The sequence below is a fragment of the Aulonocara stuartgranti genome (genome assembly GCF_965226115.1).
Source record: "Aulonocara stuartgranti genome assembly, chromosome: 23".
Lineage (NCBI taxonomy): Eukaryota > Metazoa > Chordata > Actinopteri > Cichliformes > Cichlidae > Aulonocara > Aulonocara stuartgranti.
In genome coordinates, this window is record NC_138958.1 from 3,113,261 (window position 1) to 3,134,368 (window position 21,108).

At 39.8% G+C, this 21,108-nt stretch overlaps 1 protein-coding gene across 5 annotated transcripts; it reads right to left on the reverse strand.

Annotated features, from left to right (window-relative positions):
• Window positions 1-3,826: 3,826 nt before the first annotated feature.
• On the reverse strand, window positions 3,827-20,627 carry LOC309701132 (uncharacterized protein). Of its 5 annotated transcripts, XM_082525133.1 has the most exons (23): window positions 20,053-20,626; window positions 19,732-19,849; window positions 19,489-19,620; window positions 19,330-19,396; window positions 19,027-19,203; window positions 18,461-18,586; window positions 18,176-18,316; window positions 17,873-17,998; window positions 17,021-17,143; window positions 16,723-16,845; window positions 16,505-16,627; window positions 14,854-14,976; window positions 14,418-14,540; window positions 13,917-14,042; window positions 12,105-12,233; window positions 11,906-11,998; window positions 11,642-11,737; window positions 11,279-11,374; window positions 11,002-11,097; window positions 9,098-9,199; window positions 8,915-9,020; window positions 5,779-5,895; window positions 3,829-5,440 (listed from the first exon to the last, which is right to left on the reverse strand). In XM_082525133.1, exons 3-23 carry the CDS (start codon window positions 19,609-19,611, stop codon window positions 5,362-5,364), a joined length of 2,415 nt encoding a protein of 804 aa, XP_082381259.1. In that variant the 5' UTR covers window positions 19,612-19,620; window positions 19,732-19,849; window positions 20,053-20,626; the 3' UTR covers window positions 3,829-5,361. The 5 variants fall into 5 exon arrangements, with proteins under 5 accessions (XP_082381261.1, XP_082381259.1, XP_082381260.1 ...); XM_082525134.1 differs by lacking the exon at window positions 19,732-19,849 and having other exon boundaries at window positions 19,027-19,200; XM_082525132.1 differs by lacking the exon at window positions 19,732-19,849.
• Window positions 20,628-21,108: the final 481 nt, after the last annotated feature.

A 21,108-nucleotide genomic window follows, 5' to 3' on the forward strand; every position in this document is an offset into this window, starting at 1 on the left:
AAGAAAAAAAAGATTAAAAAAAAGATAAAATATTTGCATCTAAAATGCAAAAATGTAATCTTGTACAAGTGATATACAAGAAAAACAGTGAAGGAGTACATAAATATTATGCGTAAGCCAATGTTATTTTTACTTTCCGCTATTGAGCATCGTGAAAATCAACAACAACAACAAAACGTCTGCTGTACCTCCAACTTCAGCTTGTTTTTTTCTTAGCTTGTACTAATTTAACTGGATTTTATAACACAATGTAAATTAAAATACTAACTCTCTAAAACACACTGTCCTCAGTACATCGGACAAAACTAAGTCATCATTCTGGTACCTTCTTTGTTATCTGCACTTTAGTGCAAATTCTCAAAGCTCTCTTAGTTAAATCAAAAACCAGACTGTAATTCATGGAGCGCGAGGCTTTTGTGTCCTCAGCTGTCTGCTGCTAATAGTATGCTAGCAGACAGCACAGAGTAAAAGGCACAGTATGAATGTGAGTATCAATGGAGGAATTTTGCTTTTAGTGGAAGAGCGGTCAATAAGAAAAAGCTCTAGAAAGACACAAGCTGATGAATGCCATTCAATTTAACACTCACCAGTTAACTGAACTCACCTGAGTTAGTAGTAGTATTATAGTAGTAGTACAAATACGCTAGTATTTGTTCTGGTAAACAGAACATAATTATAAACATACAAAGTAAGTACTAATTTATTATGAATGAATGAATTAGGAACATGCTCAAGGTTATTTGTCTCCAATTGACTCCAATTCACTTCTTAAAAACTGTATTAGATTTATTGAGAACACAGGAAAAAGAGTCCATGTGTAGTATAGCTTTGATGTTTGACATCGGTGGTGTTTATTTTCATCTTTAAGTAAATCTACCTGCTCCAACTGAAGCTAAGTATGTTTGTTGCGTGCAACGTGTAGCCATCTTGTTACTGGTTAATCTTGAAGGCTGAAGCTGAGCCTTTTTGATGTATACATGTTGTATACACACAAGCCCCCAGGCTCAATGCAAACTCAAGACTTTTCCCAGCTTGCTGCAATGAAAAAGCATGTGCATCAAAATAAACTATTTCCAACAGTGTGATTTGAGTTCTAAGCATCCCAGAAACGATACAGAAAAGCATGAAGTCAAACATAACTTTTAAAAACACCAGCATAGGCTTATAAGGCCCTGAAGGTAAAAAAATTACATTTTCCGCGCAAACGACGTCACTTCCGGTTTCGGGCAGATAATGGCGGACATGCGATAGTTCCCGCTGACCTATATTCCAACGTAGGAAGTGTTATGAACAGCTGATCGGATCAGCAAAGCGTGTTTCTGGAATATTATGTTTTTGTTGCTGCAAGCATTTTTTTATGCAATTTTTGCAAAGCTATATGTGCAAGTAACCCGTGACCTAGGACAAGCTAATGGCATAAGACGTAAGTACAACTCCTCCGGTTTAATATGCAAAAAAAATGATTGCGCTAGCTTACGTGGTTCCAGTTCTACAGGGATTTAAAAATAGTTAGGCAAAACGGAGCGTGCCTGCTCCGACCAGTTTTAAAGGGTTAATGATATATTTTATGTCATAATTTATAAAATTAGGTTAGAAACGATAGAAGACAAATGGCACGATAGACACTTTTCTATCGTCCACAAGATATATATCGTCATATCACCCAGCACTACTGTGGTGATGTGCAGAGGACATTGTAGTGTCAATATCCAAAAACTTACTGACCTAAGTGTACTTGTCAGGGGACTGAGTGAGCCATATGTCGATCACCAGCAAACCCAAGCAAACAAACACTATCAGTCAGATAGCTGGTAATTTAAACTCTTGCCAAAACCAGTGGAGAGAGGAAAGAAAGCCTTCAAGTAACATTAATCGATCCATTTTCTGTAAGGATATTATGGTCCACTTATGAAATAACAGATGCTGTAGCAGCATGACAGCATCTAGCCTCTTTACATGATCATCACACCAAAATCATGACTGTGGATCCTAATGTACAATAGGATCTCATATAGAAAGAAAACCCTGACAAAGATGGGTTATGCCAGATCTTTTAAGTTGAAGTAATAAGATGGTGTTTGAAACTATACACGATATGTCTGATGATTATATTTTGCAACTTTACACTTCATCCTACTTTAGTCACACCGTACAACCAATTATAATTCCTGCTGTAAATGGGAATAAATATTTTTAGGATCCATTTTTCAAATATTATAGGTCATTTTATTTAGGAATTATGGAACTTCCAAGAAGTGATCCCACAAAGACTGAAATTGCCTCCTGCATACACAATTTGTTTTCTCTGCTTTACTGTAGAACCTCAGTATTCGTGTCTTGATGCATCCTCAGTCATCCAGGTAATCCCAAAAGTTGATTCTGTTTATCTGGAAGAAGCATTTTCAGTTTTGTCACTTATCCAAGTGACTGAAGAAGTCACTTGGACGAGCAACAAAACGTTTCTCCCAACTCAGTATTCATTTAGCGTAACTGTATTTGCACGATGGTTTCAGTCTTTTTTCTGTGATTGGATCTGATATTTCCCAGGATTTCACAAGTCTGTTGCTCATGACTGCATATTATATTAAGAACTTGCTATTTTAACTTCCAAACAGAGAGAATGGGTATTCCAGATATCAGTGTAGCAGATTGGAAAGAGGTAGTCTGTCCTGAACTAAGCCAAATGATCAAACTCACCAAAATGAGTCTACATGGCACAGTGGTGATGACTGGCCTGATCTAAAAAGAACATCAGGTATTAAAGTTCCAATTAAAGTGCTAAAAAAGAGAAAATGCACCATTCTTTTTTGTTTTTTTGTAATGTTAAATTCCAGTTTCACATCATGAATTGTGTTTATTGACTTGGTAAAGATAATTTATTCTACTTAGAATGGAAATACTAACCCATAATTTACATGCATCAAGAAATTGCTTATTATAAAGCAAATTATAAAGTTAATGAAACTGTCTGTAAAAATCTGTAAAAATCGCATCTGCATGAAATAAAACCACACTCTTCATGAAAATGGTGAAAATCACTTAAGAAAATAGCAGGAGTCTTCTGAGTGCAGGGATTTACAGGCAGTTGATTAAGTTTGTGATGGCAGGAAAAACAACAAGTAAATTAACAAGCAATTTCATTTGATTATTATTATAATAAGATTTTTTTTTGGGGGGGGGGGGGGGGTAACAACAATAACAATAATAATATTTATATTTATAATATTTATACATCAATGGTACTAAGAGTAGCTGTAGATAATATTACATCTGTGGGATCATTATTGGTAATTCTTTCTCTAATGATTAAAATTTTATTTGTGAAGTTCATGAAGTCATTACTAGCTAACGTTAAAGGGATGGTTGGCTCAACAGAGCTCTGACTTTTTTCAGCCTGGCTACAGTGCTGAAGAGAAACACTGACAGACTCAAGTACAGTTTCTTTCCTAAAGCAATAACCGCCCTCAACTCACACATGCACTGACAAAACAGTTTCACCCCCCAAGGACTTCCCTCTATACACAGACTATGCAAACTACCATCATTACTGTGCAATATTTAATTCACATGCAATACCCCACACTGTAAATACATAACCCTATTTATTTCTTTAATATTTGTATATAGCGCCACAGAAACGGTTGATAGTGCTGCAGAACTGTGCACCTTCCCCCCTCTTTTTTTTCCCTACATGTCTGTACTGGGTAGGAGTTGCTCTGAATCTCATTGCACATGTGTATGTATAGTGACAATAAAAGGCATTCTATTCTATTCTTTTCTGTTGCATAGAAAGAGTCCTTGATAAATTCATAAATGCTCTCACAAATGCCGATCCAGTTAAAGTTCTTGTGGATAATGTCAAATGTTAACTACTTTTAATGGAATATTTCAATAATCATCACTTGCATCTGTATGTAAACTTTCAAAACAAATCTTTTTTTGTTTGTTTTTTTTTTTGCAAGATTTTTGTAAGATTTGATCAAATATAAAAATATAAAAATATATTTAAAAAAAACCCCACACAAACATTTAGTGCCATATTTAGTGCCATATTTAGTGCCATACCATATTTAAAGCAGCTTCAGCTTGCTTTTGTTAGCAAACTGAATCTGAATCTACATGGAACAGAATAGAGCACAGACTTCTTGGATGAGCTGTTCCTTGCAGAAGGTCTTATTACTTGCCCTAATAGACACTAAAAGGCACCAAGACCACAGTCGATAGGTCCAGTTCAATATTCGCAGGGTCGAGCTTAGCAGGTGGCAATCAACCATGAGGGTCTGTGATGACCCAGCTGTCAGTCAAAGCACTCAGAGGCCAGCCGTGTTGCTTCAGTTCAGTTTGCAGGGATTCATTTATGCATAGATCTGTCCTGCCCCCGCAATTCAGTCAAGTTCAGGTCTTAACATCGACCAGGCCATTGCAACACCTTGATTCTTTCCTTTTATAGCCATTCTGTTATAGATTAGTGTCCTGTTGCATGACCCAGTTTCTGCCAAGCTTTATCTGTCAGACAGATAGCCTCACATTTGACTCTAAAATACTTTGGTACACACAGAGGTTAATGGTGAACTCCTCGTCTGGGTTTATGCCGTCTCCCCACTTTCCACTCTCCTCTGCTACACTTCACAAATATCCCAATAAAATCATTAATTTAATTATTTTTTTTAGGAGTTTTGATCAGTTAGGAGTATAAAACACATGCTTTCCTTTGTCAAAAGAAGGAGCAGTAATATAGGCAATAGTTTATTTTGAATTTGTCACTTTAGGCATTTTTTATGTTGCTATCATTGTTAATCTAGATAAAAAAAAAAACATGAGTAGAGCTCAAAACAAAAAAAACTGGCTGGATGTTAGCTATCTGAGTAGTGACCGATCCATGGAGGTGACTGGGTTCGTTTGAATATACGTTCAAGCTGATTAATGTTTTACAGGAATTTCAAACACTGAACTTGTGCTTATTTCATAAAAGGTTGATTATCAGTACTACAGTGATAACATGGCTTACAATAAAACTGCTGCTGTCATGAGATCTACTCTGAGATGACTACAGAAAAACTGTCCCGTTCGAACATCTACGTGCTTGAAATCTTCAAATATTTGTTGATGTGAACTCATTTTTATTCAATCGCTGACATGATTTCACAGACATTATAAACCTTCTTTATGACAGAAGTGTAATTTAATTTCAACACAGAGGCTGATAATCAGGTAAGACTTCTCCCAGAGAAGCTGCAACACCCTCAGCACTTTACATATGATGTTACATCAGTCCGTTTCTATCTTCCTGTGTTGACCAAAAGATTGTCTGGAGGATGAAATTTTCTTATGACAAACCACTTTCACTGTATCCAGCGCTGCTTATCTGCTCTTCCCCTGTGGACACTGGATTTTGTAGCCCACCCTGTAGGCCTGCAGGTATACACGTGCCTGGTTTATCCTGAAAACACAACCACAATCACACAACTGTGTGATATTGTATTCTAATCAAACTGGATTAACACAACCTTTAACATATGTTCAATAATTTGCACATGTTAAACTCAGTCAAGCCTCGCTTTTCATTGCGTTATTGGAAACGCTTTAAAAATACTTTCACAGCATATTTAATCCAGTTAAGTGCAAAAGTAATTACATAAAGAATAGCTGACAGTAAAGTCCTTGAAAGTTCATTTCTTTGACAGGAAATTAAACCACGTTGTGATTAGGAAAAACTGCAACTGCTGCCAGATACTTCATGAATTAGTGTTGGAGAATCCAGGAGGAAAAACAGCTTACCTGTATTTAGTACAAAGCTGAACTCCGAAAGGTCCACAGCGGTCAACGTAGCTTTCCCTAAATGCTTTCCTCACCCCTCGAGCCATACTCACTACTGTAGTGACCACTGGGCATGTCCTAGGACACAAATAAGCACAAGACATGTATTGCAGTAAAGTGCTGTACCTGAAAAACTTGAGAACAACAGATGACCTCACATTTGACCCAAGAACACTTTGGTACACAGAGAAGTTTATGGTGAAATCGTCACCTCTCCACCACTGTGCTTGACAGTATCACGTGTTTGTTCTGATACACTGTGATTGTTATGTCAAAAGTGGTGCATTATCACCAAATATTTCCATTTTGAAATCGTCTGTCAAAAGGACACTGTTCCAAAGGTTTTCTGGTTTGTTCAGATGCAACTTTGCAAACCTAAGCCGTGCTGCCATGTACTTTTTGAAGAAACAGACATAAAGAGGGTTACATTTCTCTCCATGTGAGAAATCCTTCTCATAAATTTTAAGGGCTTGAATAATCAGGCCCCATCTTATTTAAAGACCTTATAAGTACCGTATCAACCCATTAAAGCTCTGAGAAATGCACAGACTGACCTCAGTATGAATTTCTATAACTCCTGGGAAGATTGTGGCAATGTGTTAACACATGCCTGAATGCTCCAGACAATAATGCTGGTAACGCTGATTAACAGTTAATCAAAAGGCCTTTGATTAACAGGGCCAGGCTACTACTTTTTTTTATTTTATTTCTGTGTTCACAGAGTCCTGTGAAAACTTTCTTTTGCATATGATTTTAGTTTTGTCCTGTTGGTTTTTTGTGTTTATTATTGTTTAATTACTTCAAGGCACTGATTGATGTTTTGGGGCTAATTTGCAAGCTAGTAAAACTCAAATTTGGGGATTTCAAATCCTCGATGAGATTTCGATTTTTTTGTAATGCTGAGTTTTATATGGGGAGGTTTGTTTTTCCAAAAAGAATATTGATAATGTCGAATTATGAAATTTGCACCAGGTTATGTTTGGACAAATTAGGTCCACTGAAAATAATTAATTTTAGGAAAGATTAATATTTTGTTTGTAAAGGAAAATAGGAAAGTTTGACCAACAATGTAAATGATCTTGTACCACTTTGAATGACAGACTTTAACTGAAGCTAAACAGCGCTTACAGTTTGGGGGAAATGTTAATCCGAGACATTTAATATTGCTTGTGTGAAGGTGATTTGGTGGCATCACGTTATAGCACAGACAAGCTGGAAGAGGACCCCATAACACTGGAGGATCTGCGTGACAGCAAACAAACCCAAACACCAGGAAGGACACTAGCCAGCACAACCAGGCCGCCAGGGCGCATGCCCAGCAGCACAGGATGACCCAGCCCCACAGCCCCCCCCCCCCCCCCCCCCCGTTTTGTGCTGGGTAGATTAAGTGAGGAATCATGTTTATTGGGGTCAATTAAATAACCAATTGTGAGGTGAATGTTTTCAATATAAATGCTGATGAGTACACATCTTCTTTCTGGGTCTTTCTGTGATTGTAGTTTTGTGAGAGAAATTAATTCTGTTGTTAATCAAAATAGCAGCTTCTCTATCCGGTGTTACAATTAGCTGTGAATATGTGGGGAAACTGCAGTGACTTCAATGCTGTACTTTTGTGTCTGTGTTTCTTGCAGTAGACTTGCATCTGACCATGGATTTATTAACTCTCTGAAAAGCCTTCAGTTGATACAATATTCTGTAGCAAGAGTACTGACAGGGACTAGGAAGAGGAACCAAATTTCTCTCATATGGTTTCTCTTTGTTGGCTCCCTGTTAAATCCAGAATTCAATTTAAAATCCTTCTCATAAAATACAAGGTCTTGAATAATCAGACCTTATCTTACCTAAAGACCTAATAGTACCATATCACCCCATTAAAGGCAAGGCAAGTTTATTTGTATAGCACAACTCAACAACAAGGTGATTCAAAGTGCTTTACAGAGACATTAGAAACAAAAACAAATAAAAGCATGATTTAAAATTGATTAAAACAAGCAAACAAACAAACAAACTGATTAACTAACAAACAAACAAACAAACAAACAAACAAACAAAACAGGATATAAAATCAAAACAGATAAAATCAGAACAGTAGATAAAATCAGTAGTTAAATGTAAGTTTTGAAATTTAAGCTTAAAAGTGTGGATTTGGTGCTTTATTCAAATGCAGCTGAGAACAGGTGAGTCTTCAACCTGGATTTAAATAAACTGAGTGTTTCAGCTGATCTGAGGCTTTCTGGGAGTTTGTTCCAGATATAAGGAGCATAAAAGCTGAATGCAGCTTCTCCGTGTCTGGTTCCGACTCTGGGAACTGATAAAAGACCGGATCCAGATGACCTGAGGGATCTGGAAGGTTTATACTGGGTCAGGAGGTCACTGATGTATTTTGGTCCTAAACCATTCAGAGCTTTATAGACCAGCATCAGAACTTTAAAGTCTATCCTCTGACGGACAGGCAGCCAGTGTAAAGACCTCAGAGCTGGACTGATGTGGTCCACTTTTTTGGTCTTAGTGAGGACTCGAGCAGCAGAGTTCTGAATGAGCTGTAGTTGTCTGACTGATTTTTTAGGTAGACCTGTAAAGATGCTGTTACAGTAGTCAAGCCTACTAAAGATGAATGCATGGACTAGTTTTTCCAGGTCCTGTTGAGACATCAGATCTTTCATCCTTGATATATTCTTGAGGTGATAGTAAGCTGACTTTGTTATTGTCTTAATGTGTTTTTCTAAGTTTAGGTCTGCATCCATCACTACACCCACATTTCTCACCTGGTTTGTGGTTTTTAGATGTATAGATTGAAGTTCTCTGGTGACCTGTAATCGTTTTTCTTTGGCGCCAAAGACTATTACCTCAGTTTTGTTTAGCTGGAGAAAATTTTGGCACAACCAGTCATTAATTTTCTCAATGCATTTACCAAGAGCCTGTACAGGGCCTCGGTCTCCTGGTGACATTGTGATATATATTTGTGTGTCATCTGCATAGCTGTGGTAGTTTATTTTGTTGTTCTTTATAATCTGTGCCAGTGGGAGCATGTAAATTAAAGCACTTCACTCTGTGAGATATGTTATGTATGGATGCTGTAGAAGTTACTGATACTCACAGTCTCTCACAGCGCAGGCCTGCAGTGCCCTCGGGACAGGTACAAGTGTTGTGAGGGCTGCATGTGCCTCCATGTTGACAGGGTGGCACACAGGGTGTAGTCACCGCTGCAGACACAGCACACAGCATGATCCTTTGTACACATACTGTATATGTACACATTCTTCCACACTCATGGACTAACCTTGTTCACAGAGCTCTCCAGTGAAAGCTTTGGTACAGCGGCACCGGTTGAGGCCCACACACACGCCACCATTTATGCAAGGTTTCTGGCACACAACAGGCTCTGATCAAGACAGAAAAAAGAATGCATAAATCCAAACACATTGAGTCTTCTTATTAAACATGGAGCATAGATTATTTAGAGGATTTGGGCAGTTATAAATTACACAATGAGCAGAACATACATTTATCAACAACAGTGTAAGAACAAAAGGCTGGACGGTGTTTCCACAGAAGTGGTCTGCGCTTTGTGTTTACGTCCTTTTTGTGCTGATTCTGAAGCTGCAGGTTTTTATTTCTCTTGAAACAATATTGACTGAACCAGCAGCAAAAGAAGATCCAAACTACGCTTCACATAAACATCGTCATGAATTCACTCTGACTTTTGCTGTTTTGCTTCCACCACGATAAAAATCACACTTCATGCAAATCTTTTTCCTGCATTATTCGCACAAGTCTACCGTTGTTTACAGGCTGTCGGCCGCTGTTTTTTTCCTTTTACCAACTTCCGAAAACAAAGCCTCATTTCTGCTGTTCAATACTGAACAAATTTAAACTTATGCAAAATTGCGAAACGCTCAGCTGTGTCTCTAAAACCTCTGTAACTTTGCTCTGCTTCACTTCAGCAGCATCAGGTAATGTTCATATGTTGATTAATGGTTTTCTTTCGTTTTTGATCTACTGCAGAATATTTTTATATTTATTTTTATGTGTTTTATCCTCAGCTACTTTGACACAAAGGCATCTGCTGTGATGCTCACACCTTTGATAAAGTCTCACAAATGTCAGCTTTCTTTTTATAGATATAAAAATCTGGAAATGTACTGATGCATGATCTGAATTATTATATTTCTGACTGTCTGAGGCAAAATTTCCCCGAATCAAATCAAATTGAATCGAATTGTGGATCGAATCGATTCGAGACCTTGTGAATCGGAATCGAATCAATTCTAGAAATCAGTGACGATACCCAGCCCTAATGGTGAATCACCGGTGCATGATTAGAAGCAGGTGCGCGGGCCAAAAGCAGAAGCTCTCAGTGAGCTCCGCCCAGGCAGAGCGATGAGAGAGAGCAAAACCAAAACACATGTAGCCTTGCAGGGCTGGCCGGGTAGACACAGAGACCATGACAGTAATGACATTTTCCCACTTAAAAACACTGTTACTGATTGGAGAAATAAAAGCTCCAGATGAAAGTCTGGACATTAGAAACGTGTTGATTATGAAGCTATGCACTGGCAGACACCGCCGCATGTTATGATTGAAGGGCTTAGCTCTACACCACTGACACAGAAGAAAAATGTGAAGATTTTCAATAATTACTGAATATGCTCTGAAATGCCAGGTGACAAAACAGGATGGAACAATAAACGCTGCATATTTGTCGGTGTCTGGTTTCAAATATAAGAGAAAGAGTCCAGAAATACGTCACATGATTGCTTCTCTCCACCCATAAGCACATCGAATGAAAAACATCTCATCTTATTTGGTCAACGACAACAACAACAGCAGAGTAGTGCAACAATGGAAACAAACAGCAAGCAACAGGGAGAAGAAGAAACCACGGGAAACCATGCTGCATCCACTGGTGTCAACATCTAATTTCACATCCAATATCACACTAAAGCCTCCAGCTGCACAGAAGCAAATCCCACTCACTGCATAGAGGAAAGTAATCCGAAGACATGAGAAGCTTTATATTACTGTTTTTTTTTTAAATAAACACAAGTGGTTGTTAAAATTACATCCATGATCATTTGTAACTTACTGTGTAAACATGGTTTGATCATATTTTAGTCTGAATATATTTTAATTATGCAGGAAAAGCTACACAGAGATACAGTAACAGAGAATGACTGATCTCACCTATCTGGCATCGAGCTCCTTGCCATCCACCAACACATGTGCATTTGTTGACGTCCACACATCTTCCCCCATTTTGACAGGCAGGAGTGCAAAGGGCTACAAAATGCAAAATAATATAGTAACACGCAGTCTGTGCAGAAAAATGTCTTCATGCTTTTTTTGTTTTTCTGCCATCCTATAGCCCATATTTTACCAGAAACTGTTTGGAGGCAGGTGGATGGGTAGATCTCGGTGGTGCCTACACACCTGGGATAATTTATTGTATTACATTACTCACGCAAGAGGCACTGGGGGCCAGTGTAGTCGGAGGGACACTGGCAGGTGTCAGGTCCCACACAGCGACCACCGTTGGCACAAGGAAACTCACACACAGCTGAGAAGAGACACGAAGAAAAGTCAAAGCTAACAATCAGATGTCGAATCCAGAAGAAAATGGCATTGTGACACACACGTCACCTGTGCACATGCATTTATACATGCATGGATATATGTACCAGTGCCTCTTTGTCTTAGGTGAGTGCAGAACATCTTATAAAAGCATTTTCTGGGCAACACATTGATGTAAACAGTGCTTCTAAACACTGTCCACTCTATTTATTTGATGTAACACCTGTCCCTCTGATCCCCAAAGGCAGTGTACCTGTGTGGCAGCCTGCTCCTGTCCAGCCGCGAAGACACAAACACTCGTTCCAGCGCATACAGGTACCTCCATGAGCGCAGGGAGGGGAGCACATGGCTGAAACATGCAACGAAAAGGGCTATAATACTCCTCTTTGCATTAAAACCTTATACTAACCTCAAAGGACACCGAAAAGTGCACAAAAAAAGAGACACAAATTAACTTTAATATTCCTGTGAAAAAACATTTTAATTATATATATATTATGTGCAACGTTTATTGTACCTGAGCAGCCCACTCCAGGATAGCCTGGAGGACAGTCGCAAATGTTCGGGGCAACACACACTCCATAGTTCTGACAAGGGGGGTCGCACACAGCTGGAAAGGCAGAGATGCTAATAAAGATAAGTGAAGGAATTGAAATAAATCTATTTTTAGATTTTTAAAAAGTCCTTAACACTACATAAGATTATGTTTGACTCACGCTGGCACTTGGTGGGGTCATCTTTTCTAACTATATAGCCCTCCTTGCAGGTGCAGTTAAACCCACCAGGATGATTCACACACAGCTGCTCGCAGCCTCCATTAGTGAAGTCCTCACACTCGTTCACATCTCATGACAGAAGACAGAAGGAGGGCAATTAAACATTAAACCTACGTGACAGTTGCTTAATTTATGGTTGGCTAAGTGACAAGGCATGCCCGCCTCTGTATTCATTCAAGGGAGTCGTTAGTCCATAACAGACTATCAAACTATCAAATTTCCTTTTTTATGAATAGCTTCATGAAAAGAAATCACATGGCGAATGCAACGCAAATGAGAAGCCGATCTAATCTCTGAAAGCCTCTCTGGCTCTTTAGCCTTTACAAAATTGCTGTGTGGATAATCTACAGTCATCAGCCACTTTTGCTAGTACTGGGTTTTGCCTTAATTCTTCAAAGCACAGATTCAACAAGGTGCTGAAAACATTCCTCAGAGATTTTGGGTCTCAACTGGCATGACTGCATTGCACAGTTGCTGAAGAATTGTCCGCTGCACATCCTTGATGTGAAGGGCCTATTCCACGACATCCCAAAGGTGCTCTATTCATTATGATTATGTATCATGACATAATCTGAGCTTTCTCACATAGCGCATCATCCTATGAGAAGCAGCCATCGGAACATGGTAAGCCTGTAGTCAGAACGGGATGGACATGAAAAAATACTCAGGTATACAAAACAATGCTCAGCTAATACTAAGGGGTTCAAAATGTGCCAAGGAAACATCTTCTACACCACTGCACCGTCACCAGCCTCAATTACTGATACAAGGATGGATCCATGCTTTCCTCTTGTTTATGCTAAATTACTCACAGCAGAAATCAAGATTTATCAGACGGGTGGTCTGTGGGAATTCTAGCTTCAGTTTCCTGTTGTCAGCTGACAGGAGTGGCAGAGTGATGCCCTGCTGTCGTAGCCCATCTGCTTCAAGGTTACATGTTGTTTGTTCAAAGATGCTCGTCTGCATACTTTGTTTGTAACAAGTGGTTATTTCAGTTACTGGTGTCTTTCAATTAGTTTAAAGCCGTCTGGCCATTCTCCTCTGACCTTTGTTATCAACATGGCATTTTTACTGCCAAGAGAACTGTCACCCTCTTTCTCTTTTTCAGACCTTTCTCTGCAAACCCCAGCGATGGATGTGCTTAAGAAACCCTCAGACAAGTCTGTCTGGCACCAACAACCATGCCATGTTCAAAGTAATTTAAATCACCTTTCATCCTCATTCTGATGCTCAGTTTGAACTTTAGCAGGTTGTCTTGACCACATCTGCATCCGTGAATGTAAAAAATGTCTTATACAGTCTTTGGTCTACATGCCTAGAAGCACTTAGATATTTGCATTAATGGGCAGTTAAAGAGGTGTACCCAATAAAGTGGCTGGTGAGTGTATTTCTGCTGGATTCAAGAGATGGTAAAGTCATTTTAATTATTATTTTGATATTAGGCGTTATATGAAAAAGGATATCAGGGCTTGTTGCACTGATACGATCTCATAACTATGGAAGCCTGTTTCCATAACTCAAAATCTTTCTCAAAATTTTGACTTATAAACTCGAGATTTTGAGAAAAGTAACTTGAAATTGTAATCTATGTGAATGACATCATTTTCTTATTACCCAGAAGGATATGGCGCAGAGGAATGTGCACACAAACCAGATCGCAACAAATTGGTGCTTTCGAGAGTGCGTTTGCTGATAGTAACGCCATGTGATTCAGCTAATAATAAAGTGCTGGCAGTGAACATGAACTCTCACCCACACAGCTCCTCGCGTCTTCGTCCAATTGCCAGCCAGCTTGACAGCTGCACTGAACGTGGCCCTCAGCCCTTACAGTGCACATATGGTCACAACCACCATTTCTCAGCTTACAGGATGTAGCATCTTTTTGGGTAAAAAAAAATAATAATAATAATTTTTAGCTTGGTACACAGAAATACTGAACAATAAAGAAGACTGCGTGAACTTGCTATTTCAGCTTTTAAAATGGGAAATTTGGTGCTATGCTTCTTCTTTTTGATAGAAGAAGCAATGTTTGACTGCTGATCAGAAGGAAAAAACATATTTAGCTGTGTCATGTCACATTAAAAGATTTGATCTTGATGAAAAATCTGTGTTAAAACACCAGGACAAGAGTTCTTAATAAGATTTTTTTATTCAGATTTGAAAGAAGTTCCTACCTTCTGTTTTGTTTTTTTTAAATAATTATATATTTTTGTACACAAAAGACTGTAATGTCAACTCTGTAATCAAACTTACTCCTGCAGTTTAGGTTGTCTATGTCTAACAGCAGAGGAGGGGGGCAATGGCAAGTATGTCCCCCTGGAGAATTAGTGCAGGTGTGGGAACAGCAGCCATTCTGGAGTTTACATTCATCGATGTCTATGTACACAAACCCACACACAGAAACACACAGATCATAAACATCATGTTTGGACAGCTCTCTCTTATGCATGCAACAGATTCCTCACAGTCTGGCTTTCTCATCTCACTAATTTTCCAAAATGTGCCCTCAGGACAACTACTTCCAGAGTGTCTGCACAGAAAATATGCACAAGAAAAACCAGAATCACATGCACCAAAATAATTAGCAAGAGATAAGACATATTCATGGCAGATTACTACTGATGCTTGGCATGTTTAAATGACCGAAAATGATTGGGTAAACAGCAGTGAGTGTTTAAGAGGGACTGACCCACGCAGGTGTGGCCATCAATATGCAGCTGGTAGCCGGGTCTGCAGGAGCAGTGGAAAGAGCCCTGAGTATTGATGCAAATGTGCTCGCAAGTCCCATTTAGTCCCACACACTCATCCACATCTGGAGAGATCAGCAACATTTAGATTACTCTTGCGCCATGGCAAAACATGAAATAGATTCAGCACAAGGACTCATTTAGACTTGAAATAAACATCTGAAATTCTATTAGCACAAAATAGCTGGTATTCCAGGTTTGTGCAAAGTGCAGAGTGACTGAATGGAGAGAGCAACAATGGCTATGTCTTTTGAGAATGATGCAGAAGCCCACAGAGATGATCTCTGCTGCCCTCTGTTGACTAGCCGCACTATGACTTGACCTTAGAACCTCGTCTCTAGGAAATACAGCAACTGTGTTTAGGTTTCAATTTAATGGTTACTGTGTGTAACTGATTAAAATGAAGAGGACGGTTACATTTTAACTACTGTACTGCCCATCTGATTGGCTGTTATGGTGGGTGGTGCAGCACATTTTAGACTGCAGTTTGTTTTACTTCACTCATCAATAATAAAGGCAGTTTAAAGGTCTCACAGCCATGCACTGTGACACTTTAGCAATTTCATACATTTACTGCAAGCAAAAATATGATGCAAGGATCTAATAAAAATGTGTATGACATCAGATTTGACATTTACAGACTGTACAATAATAACAATAATAGTAATAACAGAGGTCTTGATCCATAGCTGTAGTTCCCGATCTATTTTTTTGCATGCTTCTGCTGCCATTCCCGTTTGTTCACTTAATCTGTTTGGTTTGGACGGTGTTATATCATCATCATCATCATCAGAGGTCATCCTAAATTTCTGAATTTTGTCCTGGACTACATTTGGTCACAATAACAAATAAACTCCTCTGACAGTAGCAAAGCCCACATTTTAGAGTTAATGCAAACAATATACCCAATACTTGGATTATATGGAGCTTTAGAGAATAAGCAGAGGGGAACAGGTAGACACAATCATGTGACAAATAAAATTTTCACAAGACTATGCAGTCAAATGAAAAAGTAAGCAAACCCCATTATTCAGCAGCTTGTAGAACCGCTGTTAGCAGCAATAACTTCATTTCAGCACCTCGATTCTCTCCTTTTCTCTCCATTGTTGTAGGTTTGCTGTTCTGCTTGGAATCATTGCCCTGTTTCATGACCTAATTTGAGCCAAGCTTTAGCTGTGAGGTCGACTCAGGTCCTGCGGCTGCAAAACAAGCCTAAATCATCAACTCACGTATACCAACTGTCAAGCACCATCCACCATGGTGCTTGACAGTTTGTATTAGCCATTTGCACACATGGTGTGTTTGATCTTTACCAAATGTGGCACTGTGCATTACGGAGTAACATCTCAGGAATTGGCCAGTATTTACATTAAGGGTGTGCTTACTTTTTCAGTAGATCCACAAACGAGTTGATTCTGATTATTTATAGAACACATTTCACAATAATAAAAGTTGTACAACTGTTAACCCACAGCAAGAATTAAGAAGCCTATTTTCTAAAAAGTCAAACTTTTTTTTTTTAAAGTAACATAAGAAAAAGTCATGCTTACTCATGCCTACTTTAATAACATCCTACTACAGCCTGCCTTTTACCTGTGCAGCTGTGTCTGTCCGGGTCCAGCTGGTAACCCGAGGCACACTGGCAGCTGTAGCTTCCTGGCTCATTGGTGCAGTTGTGTTCACAGCGACCATTGTTCACAACACACTCATCAATGTCTGTAAACAAGCACATGTAATGCTCATACAGAGAAAGTAATGCTTACATGATACAAGTGGGTAACAACAAACACACACACCCACCCCTTACCCACCAAAACAAGAGTGTCCATCGCCGTTGAAGCCCTGGTAACACTGACAGAAATACGACCCGATGATGTTACCGCACCGAGCGTTGGCGTCACACGTGTGACCACCAGATACACACTCATTCTCATCTGAAGACAGACAGAGAGCCGGTTCATTTCTATTCAGTGAAGCTTGTACTACCACTTGGGATAATTTTAATGGAAGGGATAACAGCAAGCATTAAAACACGCGCACACAAGGAAGCTGACCCCGTCCACAGGAAACAGAGTTTTCCACGGAGGGACATCAGCACTAATTGCTTACCTTCACAGTGTGTGCCGTTTCCCCGGTAACCCGGTCGACAAACACACTCGTAGCTCCCAAGCGTGTTCTCACATACGCTCCGTCCATCACACGCCACGGGACTCTCTATACATTCATCCACATCTGGGACAGAGACAAAAGGACAGAATAGTTTAGTGACATGGATACAACATATGACTTCTTCTTCTATGCATTGTTGACGCAATTTGCAATTAAAAATTATTTCATCTAGAGAAAAGGAAATTTAATTCCTGCAAAGCACTCCCTTAATTTACTGGCAAGCAATAAAGGTACGAAGTCATTTTCATGTCAACAACCTTGTTTTAAATAACTGTCACTGAACCACTTTGGGAAGCTGTGGTAATAGATTTTTTTTCTTTTTCTTCTTTTAATTCCCCTTTAGTCCATTTAACATTGCTACTTTCTGACAGTAGTGGTAAAATCATAGTACATAATCAAGCACAGCGCAGATGTTACTATGAAAATTTAAGCCATGAAAAGCAGGCACAGAAAGCACATCATGCCTTGGCACACAGAGTAACCTGGGTACACAGGATGTGCTGGAGGACCAGGGGCGCAAAGAAGTCAAAAAGAAAGTGAACAGACTTCTTTTTTTTTCTTTACAGAACAAAAGAGGAAATCAGCCTTTAACGTGAGGGTGAAAGAGGGACAGGAGCATATATAAGCAGGCAAAGCAGCAGATTGAAGCTGTATCTTGCTGCAAAGCATTTCTTTCTGTCAGACAAAGTTCTTACTTTGCAGAAACTCAAATGAAGTATGTTAAAAATTCAAAACACCAGATCAAATCTGGACATCGGCCTTTTTCAGTCGTGGTGATGTTTAATGATTTACCGACACAGGCAGCAGTCTCTGCTCTGAAGCCCAGCTGGCACTGGCATGAAAAGCTGCCAGGAGTGTTAACGCACACATTTCCCAGCTCGCGGCGACACGGCTCCTCAAAGCTGCACTCATCCACATCTACAGAGGAGTAACACCAATAAATTATAAGATAAATGGCCAAGTTTAACAGATGCAAACATTTAAGTCATCCCGGGTTATGATGTAGCGTGTCAGCCTGTATTTTATGCTGATATACATTTGGATGTACAAGCATATTTTATCAAAACGCACACCAGACTTCAACATTAACCTCACCTACACAGCCTCGCCCATTTGTAGCCATTACATATCCCTCATGGCACGAACAGGTGAAGGAGCCAGGTGTGTTTTTGCACTCAGCCTCGCCTTGACAGGCCTGCAGGCCTGTCACAGCGGCCAAAGCACACTCATCAACATCTGCAAGACCCATAAGAAACACGTAAATTATGATCATACTAAAGAGGCGCTGTGAAAAATTTCTGAAAACCTGCATCGGACATTTCTTTTCCCCCCACAAACACACACACACAAATAGAAAAACACACACAGAGGTTGACGAACCCTGGCACCCGTCAGAACCCATCAGGTAACCACGGAGACAGCTACACGAGTAAGAGCCGGGGTTATTAATGCAGCTGGCATGGAGGTCACATGGTCCTGGTCTCTCTCCTTCGCACTCATCAACATCTGTCCAACAGAGATAATACGCTTAATCTAACTCAGACACCTGCAGTTTTACATGGTGATGTCAAGCTGACAAAAATATATGAATAATATATAACACAGCTCTGAAATATTAAATGCTAAAGTTTTGTAAATAAATTATAATGCAGTTAGATCAGCTGGTAGCTTGTTTCTCATCACTCATGCTTGCTTCTGAAAATTTGCGCAGTACAGTTAAAAGTTTAAACACAACCGTGATACTAATACACATTAATATTTTCCAAGAGAGGTTTAATGAGCCTGCGTGCAATTTTGTTCACTGGGCTCATGTAACGTAGCGTACCTTTATGTTGTGTTGCATTGCTGTAAATGTTAAAAACTCAAAGATGTCAAAAGCATTTTTATTTTTTTTGTGATTTTACAATTCTACAAAAAGCACTTTCCCAGTTTTGATCACTTCTTACCTTTACACTCAGCTGCTCCTTCCAAGGTGAAGCCCTTGGGGCAAGTACAGTTGTCACCATCCTTTACCATGATGGATGGACAGATGCAGACATTGCTGCTCTCATGCATCAGCTGGTTTCCTGGACACTGTGGAGCAAGGCTAGAGTTTGGGGAAGTTGTGGTGGTCAAAGGAGCTGCTAATGCAAAGAAAAAGAGGGAGCTGCTGAAAGGAAATGCTGAAATGTAAGACACAGCACAACAAAAGAGAGAAAAAATAAACACAACAAAAGACAAAATGACCAAAAAAACCCCAAAAAACTCACAGGTTGTAGGTGTGTGGCTTGGTGTTGGTTCACTGACATTTCTGAGTGCACTCTCGTTCACCTGGGTCTGCAGCAGGAAAAGGCAACAAACTGAGATTTATTTATAGTCTGATGCTGTCAGACTAACATACATGTAAGAAGCCTTCCTAAACCACTTGCCTGGCTCTTAGTGAACACTGTGTGTTTCACTAACTTGTTGTCATTTTCCTGAGGGCTGCTCAGAGGTTCAGCCACGGACATCAGCAGCAGGCCTGCTGACAGGAGAGTCCAGAGGTGAGCCATCACCTGAATCTGTGTGGAGAGGAAGAGGAGATGATGAGGTTACTCAGCCATCAATAAACCAGAGTTTAAAAATAGATAAAATGACACAGAGCATTTCATAGTTACTGTAAAGGTGCTCACCTATTGAAAACACAGAGGCACACAGACACACAGTGCATGTCCGGGCAGGCAAAACAACAGCACGAGGGGGGGGGGAAAGAGCACTCTGTTATTAAGTTAACCCCCGAGGCTGTCTGCACTGAACAAAAGAGACTTACATCACAGATCACACTGAAATGTGTCTAATTTAACTGAGAAGATCAGTTTTGGCAGCATCTGTATTATCCCGAAACTCTTTGCGAGAACAGCTAAAAGAAGGCGATAAAAACAAATGCGGGACTAACTGTTTCTGTGAGTTGGTGCGAAGCAAAAGATGCGTAGAAGTCGCGTAAATCGACGTACCTGGGTTTAGATTTACTCTTAAGTAGAGGGCTCGGGAACACTGAGGTTTCCAGAGGCCACAAAGCGATCCGGTTCTACAGTGTATCTTCTGCAGAGACGAGGTGCTCATGCAGACGCACGCCAGCTCTGTCAAGAATAGGGGGGCTGTACGATCCTGCAGTGACTCCACATCCTGTCCCGGAGCTCTGCACTTCCCATTCCACAAATCCCAAATCACCGCAAACAGGCAGCAAAAGGCTGGCCTGGAGGCTGCTTTAAACCCTGGCGTGGATGTCATAAACGAGCCCCGGAACAAGGGAGGCCAAATCCTTGCAGCTCAGCTTCCCTGGGCGGTTCATACAAACACGCCAAAGTAGAATCAGACTGATCAGAGCGAAAGATGAAAGCTCAACCGCTTCAGCTCACCTTATGCAAATATCAGATGGTTTAGAAATAGTTCTGTCATAACTTGGGACTGTGATAAGTGGGGTTCTCAAGGGGTCTAATCATTTGGCTTAACTGTAAAAAAAATACCCCCTACAGGGCATTCCACATAGGCCACTGCACCCTGCACCTCACAGGAGAGTGAAGCACAGACCCCCCCTTATTAAAAAAGCCTTTTCCTTCAGGATATTGAGTGAAAAAAACCCTCACAAATCACAGTTCTCTGAATTTCACTGACTCATTGTTATTTTTCCCATAAAGCTTTTTTCTTATTTTTCTGTGCACATTTCAGTCACAGCTTTAAAAAAAAAATGTATTTTTACAGAGCTCATCTTGTAGCTCACATCAGACCTACTACTTTAATGTCTCTCCTGTGAGTGACAGACAGACATGATAAAGAAAACCTTTATGTTCCTGCTTCAGTAGTCACTTTAATAAAGGGTGAATCTAACGAATCACAGAAACTGTCTCCTAGTTTCTTACTTTGTTCACGCTTGGTGTTACTTTAAAATAATATTTTAACTTAAAAAAAAAATAGAAAACTGTTGTGTTTTCTATTAAAAGAAATCTCTATATATCGATAATTGGAGACAACTTATCTGGACCACCCCTCATACACCCCCCTTCTGGTTC